This window comes from Cibotium barometz, chromosome 31, assembly GCF_041138505.1.
Source record: "Cibotium barometz isolate CiBa-2024 chromosome 31, ASM4113850v1, whole genome shotgun sequence".
NCBI classification, from domain to species: Eukaryota; Viridiplantae; Streptophyta; class Polypodiopsida; order Cyatheales; family Cibotiaceae; genus Cibotium; species Cibotium barometz.
Window position 1 is genome coordinate 47,934,725 of NC_141076.1, and position 9,519 is coordinate 47,944,243.

The 9,519-nt window shown below is 39.6% G+C and overlaps 1 protein-coding gene across 1 annotated transcript; it reads left to right on the forward strand.

Moving 5' to 3' along the window:
• The first annotated feature begins 3,437 nt into the window (after positions 1-3,437).
• Positions 3,438-7,707, forward strand: AAH (allantoate amidohydrolase). Its single transcript, XM_086825227.1, has 12 exons — positions 3,438-3,984; positions 4,496-4,578; positions 4,940-5,043; positions 5,278-5,362; positions 5,458-5,574; positions 5,748-5,857; positions 5,961-6,066; positions 6,169-6,255; positions 6,382-6,624; positions 6,704-6,829; positions 6,992-7,165; positions 7,302-7,707. The coding sequence occupies exons 1-12, from the start codon at positions 3,909-3,911 to the stop codon at positions 7,467-7,469; spliced, it is 1,479 nt and encodes a 492-aa protein (XP_086681353.1). The 5' UTR covers positions 3,438-3,908; the 3' UTR covers positions 7,470-7,707.
• Positions 7,708-9,519: the final 1,812 nt, after the last annotated feature.

The window sequence follows — 9,519 nt, forward strand, 5'->3', positions numbered from 1 at the left end:
CTCTTGATATTGAAGATGTGTTGCCGTGTGTAAGCTTCTCACCCTTTTTTTATTAGAGTAAAGTTTCTTTTGAAAAGGCTAGGCAGTGAGGCATGAGCTTTGATAAGTTTAATGAAGTAGCATATGATATGAATTATGTATACCCAATTTTACAAGGCTCATGGTAGTTCTCTTTTTTTCCCCCCTTTTATGAGTCATCACTGATGTTGAAGGAGTCTAAAGTTTTACTCTACTATGGGTAGGATTCGAGAAAAGAAAGGTTCAACTTTGCCTGGAACTTGCCTTCTCAAATTTATGGGATAAGGAAATATGCTTCTCCTGAAAATCCTCAAAAGTTTTAATTATAATTAGATTAAAGTGTGAAGAAAATACTTGTTCAAAATTCCCACTACCTCCACTCCATGCTGAAATTGATTGATGTAAGGCTGGGCGAATATGATTTCCCAAACATTGTTGTTCTGTGCAACACTGAAAGGTGAACGAAAAAAGGTAGAATGATAGAATCGTGTGGGGCGAGATATGGAACATATTTCTGATGTTGAAGTGTGTGATGACTTGTTGTATAGACATTGGGCCCCTACTAAGACGAATGACTTCAGGAAATTAGGCAAGACAAATGATTAAAACTTATGACTTCAAAATTTGACGAGGGGGGAAGCATCAATGGAGCTAAATTGTAACTAAAAAGAGGTGTTGTTGGTGCTAAAGAGAGGTATTTTAATTTTGAGGTTTATATATATATATTTGAGAAAATGATATCTTTTAATTAATGCCGCACTTTGGAAAAAGTTTGCGCACGTACCCTTTGTTTCCCCACCTCGTGGGAAGTGGGACCCAAAGCCAGCAGAGCCATCCAAAGAAAGCTGCCGGATTTGTCCCCCTGTGCACACGTGGCAGCATTTCATTGGAACTTCTGGCTCTCGAATCATGAATCTTCACATTTTTCTTCTGTAATTTCTCGGTATTAGAAAATAAAATAAAAAAACATTTTCCTTGTGTAATTTCTCGAAATGAGAAAATTAGAGGGAAAAAAATCGAAATCGGAAAATTCGGAAATAGTTTTTTAAAATTGGTTTTTTTACTTGACAGAATTGTTGAGCGAAGGCTCTCTCTCTCTGTCGGAAACCCATTCACGGAATTCGGCTCCGTCACAGAGTTTCTGCCGTTCCTCCGCCACAATGGTTGTGCGTATGGGCATCCTTGCTTGACAATTTAAGGGATTAATATGATCATGGTGGTGGACGAATAAATGAAGTGACATCCAAAGCAAACAAATAATGATAAAGTGTGCTCTTTCTTTGCATTCATTATGCTTTTATGGTGGATTCTAGGAAGTGATTGGGATTCCATTGAATCTTGCAATGAATTGTGTGTTGGATTCCATGAATATAATGTGTGTGATTAAATAAAACCCCTTTTTCTTCATAAGTCATTTTTGTGAAGCAAATCACTCATGTACAATTGGGACATTTCTTAAGCATAGATGTGTCTTTTTTTACCAAGCTTGGTTAGAGTAATTTGAGCCTTATTGTCCAACTGAATGAGAAAAGGTCTTAAAAAACGTCCTTCATCGATGTTGCCTCAACTTATAGAAGTCAAATATATTCCACAACCCTCTGTCCCCTTGTATGTGTGTGCATGCATGGGATTAGGGTTGGGGGGAGTGGCTACTAGGGTTGAAGTCATGAAGGTGGGGAGCAAGGATCAAGCACATAAGATTTTCATAATGTCTACGATATTTCTACATGTATTTTGAAGGTGTATATTTGACATCTCTTCTAAATTATGCAACAAGATTTCAATCCAAGCAACTTCATTCCACACTTTTCTCACGAAAGAGCACATCAGATGATGTTCATTAAGGGATGATTAATAAGCACTGGCAAGTTAATCTTATGTAATAAAGAATAATGATGGTCATCATGGTAGGATCTAATTTTTAAAATGAAAGAGAGAAAATGCTTGTTGTTATCCCAACCAAACACCTCTAGATTCCATGGTGAGAATGCAACCATGGGCCATGCTTCATGCCTTTAAATGGTTAGCAAATGGTTTTTTCCAAAAGTTTTATTTTTCCCACCTATGAGGTGGAGAAATTCAAAATGGTGCCCTCTAGCCCTTTAGAAACAAAACCTCCACAACCTCACAAGGATTTAATTGAAATGAGCATTATGAGTTTCTCTTCTCTTCTTTCTTGAATGTTTTAATATATGTTAAATGCTTAAATTTTTCATCTTAAAGGTTCTTGAATGCATAGTTTTGCAATTGAAGGTTTTTAACTTTTTATTATATCAAAAGAATTTTTTTACTTTTTTATCTAAGTGAAAAAACTTGAAATTTTACATATAGAATTAGATTCTTAAGAATCAAGTACTCTTGATATTGAAGAGGTGTTGCTGTGTAAGCTTCTCACCCTTTTTTATTAGAATAAAGTTGCTTTTGAAAAGGCTAGGCAGTGAGGCAGGCATGACCTTTGATAACTTGAATGAAGTAGCACATGATATGAATTATGTATATGCAATTTTGCAAGGCTCATGGTAGTTCTCTTTCTGTTTCCCTCTTATGAGTCGGCACTGAGGTTGAAGGAGTCTAAAGTTTTACTCTACTATGGGTAGGATTCGGGAAAAGATAGGTTCAACTTTACCTGGAACTTACCTTCTCAAATTTATGGGATAAGGAAATATGCTTCTCCTGAAAATCCTCAAGTTTTGGTTAAAGTGTGAAGAAGATGCTTGTTCAAAATTCCAACTACCTCCACTCCATGCTGATGTAAGGCTGGGAGAATATGATTTCCCAAACATTGTTGTTGTGTGCAACACTGAAAGGTGAACGAAAAACGGTGGAATGATAGAATCGCGTGGGGCGAGATATGGAACATATTTCTATCGTTGTTGAAGTGTGTGATGACTTGTTGTATAGACATTGGGCCCCTATTAAGAGGAATGACTTCAGGAAATTAGGCAAGACATGTATGGGGCGACAAATGATTAAAATTTATGACTTCAAAATTTGACAAGGGGGGAACCATGGACCTAAATTGTAACTAAAAAGAGTGTTGGTGCTAAAGAGAGGTATTTTAATTTTGAGGTTGATATTTCGAACATCGGACACTTACCGTTTTTTTCCCACCTCTTGGGAAGTGGGACCCAAAGCCAGCAGAGCCACCCAAAGAAAGCTGCCGGATTTGTCCCTTCGCACACGTGGCAGCATTTCATTGGAACCTCTGGCTCTCGAATCTTGAATCTTCGCATTTTCTGCTGTAATTTCTCGAAATTAGAAAAGAGAAAAACATTTTCCTTTTGTAATTTCTCGAAATTAGAAAATCAGAGGAAAAAAAATCGAAATCAAACGCTTTTTTTTAAATTGATTTTTCGAAATTAGGAAATTTGTGGCTCCTCCTTTTTCGTTGCTTTTTATAGAGCCAGAGAGACACACCCAGACGACAGGGCTTTCCTTGACAGAATTATTGAGCTTTCCTCACGAAAGCTCTCTCTCTGTCGGGAACCCATTCACGGAATTCGGCTCCGTCAGAGAGTTTCTGCCGTTTCTTGGTTTCCCCCGACGGAAACGAAGAATTGCTAGCATTTTCTGAGAAGACGCAGCAGAAGAAAATTATAGAGAGTTTCATAACCCTGTGCAGAATCAAGTTTTTCTGCTCTTCAATCGTACAAAGAATAGGGGGCAAAAAGCACTAGGGTTTCGTTCTCTTTGCTCTGAGAAATCAGGGTCGCCATAGCTCCTGCTTTCTTCTTAAAGTTTGAACAAAGAAGGCTTGAGAAGAGAACTCTCACCCCCCCCCCCTCGCGCCTTTCTCCCCACACACACACACACACACACAGAAGGAAGAGGAGGTTATCTGTGCTATTGCGGAAAAAAGCCGCAAGAAAAGCATCAGACCCGAATCCGCCATGGATTTCTTACCAGAAAATGTGCAAGTCGTGGCTTTTCTCTTGTTCGCCTCCTTTATCTTCGCATCGGCCCCAGGTAAGCGGCCCTTAATCAAGCGCGAATCAACCCGTTTTCAGGTTTTTGCGAAGGTGTATTAGAGCTTAATCCTCTTCATTTTTTGAGTAATCCCATCATGTAATAGCGGTAAACCTTCATTTAAGCCTGTAGCTGTCAATACTTTTTAGTCCCGTTTTCTTTGTGCCTCGAGAGTGATCTGTTAGCGCTTCATTTTCCAACCGTTTGCGTATGTTTCTCCACAAATCATGCATTAGCACTTAATTTCATTCTTAGAATTATGTTAATGTTTCTCCACAAATCATGTATTAGCGCTTAACCCCTAATCTCTCTCTAACCCTTAAACCGTTTGCTTAATTCTTAAATTTATGTTAGTGAGTGCACGTCTTCTCTGATCAGTGTAATTTCTGCAAAATCTTCTCTTATGTGTGTAATTACTGCCAAATCTTCTCAAATGTCTGTTGTATAGGCTTCTTCATTGATGGTTTAGCCAGGCTTTTTGTTCTTTAAAAAAAAGCTATGACTTGTGCAGGGTTGGATTTTAAGTCCTGCAAAGCATCAGAGGAAGATGTTCTAAGGGCAGAACCCATCGTGAGGCTAAGACAGCTTGGGGGTGTAAGTGCTCTGGGTCCATATACATCATGCATGCATATATATATACATACATACTCATACATGCATGCATGCATATATATATACATACATACTCATACATGCATGCATGCATATATATACATACATACATATATACACACACATACATATACCTATATACATACATTTATACATACATACATACATACACACGGATGCATGCAGACATCCATGTACATGCATCTGCATGGCGTGCTTTTGATGTTCAAAACCCCCAATCTTGACATGTCACTACTCTATTCTCTGGGGGTATATGCTCTATGCAGGTTGATTTGTATGCTTTTTGCTGGAGTTTAATGCTACCTTGTCACCATTTTAATAGATAAGTGACTCTCCGTATCACTTGCAACGTACCTTCTTGAGCAAAGCATCGTTGGAAGCCGGAAAGTTGATCCAGATATGGATGGAGGATGCTGGGATGACCACGTATGTATGCTCACCATGTAATTCAATGTACACACATGCATTAGGAACCCACAGATTCATACACATCATTGGGATGATCATGTATGTATGCTTAGTACCATGGAGTTCCATGTATGTATATGCACCAAAAATTTCCATGCTTCATATGCACCAAGAATTCCATACTTACCATGTAATTCCATGGAAACACCAATGAAAGACTACTGCTGATTCTTTGGCTTGGTTGATGCTCAGATGGATAGATGATATTGGGAATGTTCATGGGCGAGTGGCTGGTGGAAATGCATCGGCTCCAGCATTGCTCATTGGTTCCCATTTGGTACTGATTCTTTCCCAGATTCAAAATCGTCCCTTATCCCAAGGGCCAATCACTGAGCAATCTTGTAAACTTCATGTGTGTTTTTTGAGTTTCAGGATACTGTGATTGATGCAGGGATCTATGATGGAGCTCTCGGCATTATTGTTGCTATAGCAGCAGTCAAAGCCCTGCACATCAGCGGATACCTTAACAAGTTTCCCCGGCCCATAGAGGTGAGCCTTGTGGCTGTTCTGTGAAAAAAGTGCATGCATTGGTCTTGCTTAGTGGGGCATAGACGTGGCTAGCTTCAATATCACATATGCATGTCTGCACGTGTCTGGAGAAAGGTTTCCCCTTGCCTACTCTGAGGGTATGCAGCCTCACTTTTTGGTATCATTTCAACCAGATCATTGCTTTCAGCGACGAAGAAGGCATCCGCTTTCAATCCACCTTTCTGGGAAGTGCTGCTATTGCAGGGAAATTTCCTGAGAACCTTCTTAGTGCATTGGACAAAAGGTGCAACTGTCTTTGAGACCTGGAAGCCCAACATGATTCAACTTATTCATATTAGGAATGTCAAGGACAGTATCTTGTACTGAGTTTTGAGTTCATGTTGCAGGGGGGTCACCTTGGAAGCAGCTTTGAAGACCACATTGTTTCCCGGCACAGCTCAGAGTCTACTTGACCTCAAGTATGATACAGATTCTGTCTGGGGCTATGTAGAGGTAATAACTCTATCCTATGCATCGCCATCATCTTCATGGGTGAAAGGTTGCCAAGCATATCGTAGTTCATCAATGGTTTTTGAGCTGTTAGGGTGTGTGCAGGTACACATAGAGCAAGGTCCGGTACTTGAAAGACAAGGAATCTCACTTGCAGTAGTAGGAGCAATAGCAGGGCAAACAAGGCTCAGTGTAAGAAATCGGATTCAATCACAAGTATCTTTTTTCTACATGCCTTTTGCCGGGCAGTGTAGGCACGTCAAACCAGTTTTTTGAGAGTGAAAATTTTGATACATATTGTCGCATTTTTATATGCAGGTAAAATTGAAGGGCACCCAGGGACATGCAGGTACAGTACCCATGGCCATGCGAAGAGATCCCATGGCAGCCGCGGCAGCTGCTATAGTCAGCATTGAGCATACTTGCAAGCATCCGGAAGAGTTTTTGAATAGTGGGTTGGAGCAGAGTCAAAGAAACCACTTTGTTTCTGAAGGTGCTCTGGTGTGTACTGTTGGTGAAATAGCCACGTGGCCCGGAGCCAGCAACGTCATCCCTGGCGAGGTGAGCATACTCTTTGCCACGTCCTCTTCAGGGCCCTGGACAAAGACTGGCTCTGACAAAACCCCTCTTAAATATGTAGGTTGTCTTCACCGTGGACATCCGAGCAGAAGATGATGACGTCCGAACCAGTACTGTTGCCATGATAGGGCAACGCATTCAGGAGATGAGTCAGGCTCGCCAGATCTTTTTGAATATTGAAGTCAAGGTGTGTGTTAAACTTCTAATTCCAAAAACAATGAGTGACCATTTTGGCCCAGGGAATTGGCAATTCATGCAATTTTGCTCTAATTACATGGAGTTTTAGCCTTTAGGTACAGAGTAGAAAGTCATTTTTTTTCTTTGACTGAAAAGCTTGTGGGGAATGCAGCATGAAGCAGGAGCAGTCCATTGTCATTCAGACATCCAGGAACGTCTAAACTTAGCAGCAAAAGATGCCCTTCAGAATCTCCCAACCTCTGGTTTGCATTCAGATCATCAGTTCGTTCCAACTCTTGTTAGTGGAGCAGGCCATGATGCCCTTATGATGGCACACTTAACTAAGGTATACCTGCATATGTTTGCTTTGGTTACTCTGAGTATCTAGCCCATGGATGATTAGCATTGATATAATCTTGCAAGGAATGGTCTGATGGTAAGTTTATCATACTAACTACCTTGTTCTTGTTTGAATAAATAAGGTCGGTATGCTGTTTGTTCGATGTACTGGAGGTATAAGCCATTCGCCTGATGAGCATGTTCTTGAGGATGATGTTTGGGCGGCAAGCCTTGCCCTTAAATCTTTTTTGGATAATGAGATCAATAACCATGGTCTGGTAGCACCTCTAGCTTCTCAACCTACAGCTTGATGGAGTAGACAGGATAACTCTCTGACAATGAAAGCTTACCTCTACTAATGGTTTTCTCCATCTGTTCTAACCACATGTAAATTTCTCTGTGAAAGTGAAAGGATACCAGTATAGGACAACTAGTTACTGTGAGGAAACATAGTGTTGGGTAGCAAACCATCAATATCATATCAAGAAATTGTAAATACATTTTTTTTTTGAAAAAAGAAAATCAATGTGTTGTTGATCTTTCAATGAAGAATGTCTCTCTCTCTCTCTCTCTCTCTTTCTCTCTCTTAAATTTCTGCATCTGCTTTCACCACATGTACAGTTCTGTGTGCAAGTGAAAGGAATACCAGTATAGTCGTGTGAGGAAGATCATCTTCTGCTGTAGCTCTAACTCACATATTACTTAGTGTTGGGTAGTAAACCATCAATAACGTATCAAGAGCTTGTAAATGCAAAATCAAAAAATGGATCAATGTCTTTGCTGATCTTTTAATGAAGAATCTCTCTCTCTCTCTCTCTCTCTCTCTCTCTAAGAAGATAATCTTTTGTCGCTCTAATTCACACATTACTTTAGCGTTGGGTAGTAAACCATCAAGAAATTTGTTGACCTTTTAACGAAGAGTCTCTCTCTCTCTCTCTCTCAATATACATATATGTGTGAGTGCATGCGCATGCATGTGAGTATATAGATACAGGTGTGTGAATGGGAATTTGTTGACCTTTCAACGAAGAGTCTCTCTCTCTCTCTCAATATACATATATGTGTGAGTGCATGCGCATGCATGTGAGTATATAGATATATGTGTGTAAATGTCACATGCATGTATGTATGTGTCATTTTACACACACACATCTATATATGTGTGTAAAATGTCACATACATATATAGATATATGTATGACATTTTACATACATATATAGATATATGTGTGTAAACATGCAGGTATGCGTGCACGCATGTGTGTGTGTGTGTGTGTGTGTGTGTGTGTGTGTGTGTGTGTGTGTGTGTGTGTGTGTGTACAATACATATACATACATATGTATGTATGCATGCTAGCAAGCATGGGAAATGTGAATTTGCCCGTTACTAAGAAGAAAACTTAGGCATTTCACTACTCATGTGCAGGACAGTCCTTGCAGACCATCAAAACACCACAAAACACTAACTTTATCAAAGTCACAGAATTGCATACTCGATGGCTGAGAAACCACACACACACTTCGTAGCTTAGCTTGAAAAAACAACTCCAATTTGCAGCTGCTATACTTCAAAGAGGAGATTCAGGAACGTTAGCATTTTGCCATTGCCGTCAATTTGTTACACTATTCTTTTAATTGTTTGGGCTTCTTGTACAGTTTCTTTGGGCAGTGCTTCCCAACTTAACATGTTTTTCATCAAATTGCCTTTGAACCGCCTAATTTATGACATAGAACTTCACTAGCTCATTATACAATGGCATCACACTTGTGCTCACATGCACACAAGTGCTAGTGATAAAAGATAATAGACTCTTGTGCATGACAAAAACAGCCATTTGAGTTATTTTAGATGGCACTTAAAGAATATGGCTGACTGCTTGTCATTTACGTGTAACAGAGGACAAGCAGTTGCTCCATAAGCAAATTTTTTTATCAAGTTTGGATTGGTAGTGTGTGCACAGTATCGAGCCTTGAGGCAGAAAACCCTTCTAATGAAATTGCTGCCTTCATTGTAACTAACACTATCTGAAGCCATGCATTATGTATATGTATTCCAAGCTCTTAGGTATTGTAAGTTTGCCAGCACAAAAAAGGCTACTGTTTGTAACTCACTTTATAAATGATTAAAAGAATGGTATGGTATTTTTACAGGAAGTGGCTCCCTTTCATATCATCCGTTGTAGTTACAGCAATGCAAGTCTCCTTTCAAGAGCTTCTTATACATGCATAGCATCTGGCAGAAAACCCTTCTAATGAAATTGCTGCCTTCATTGTAACTAACACTATCTGAAGCCATGCATTATGTATATGTATTCCAAGCTCTTAGGTATTGTTTTTTGCCAGCACAAAAAAGGCTACTGTT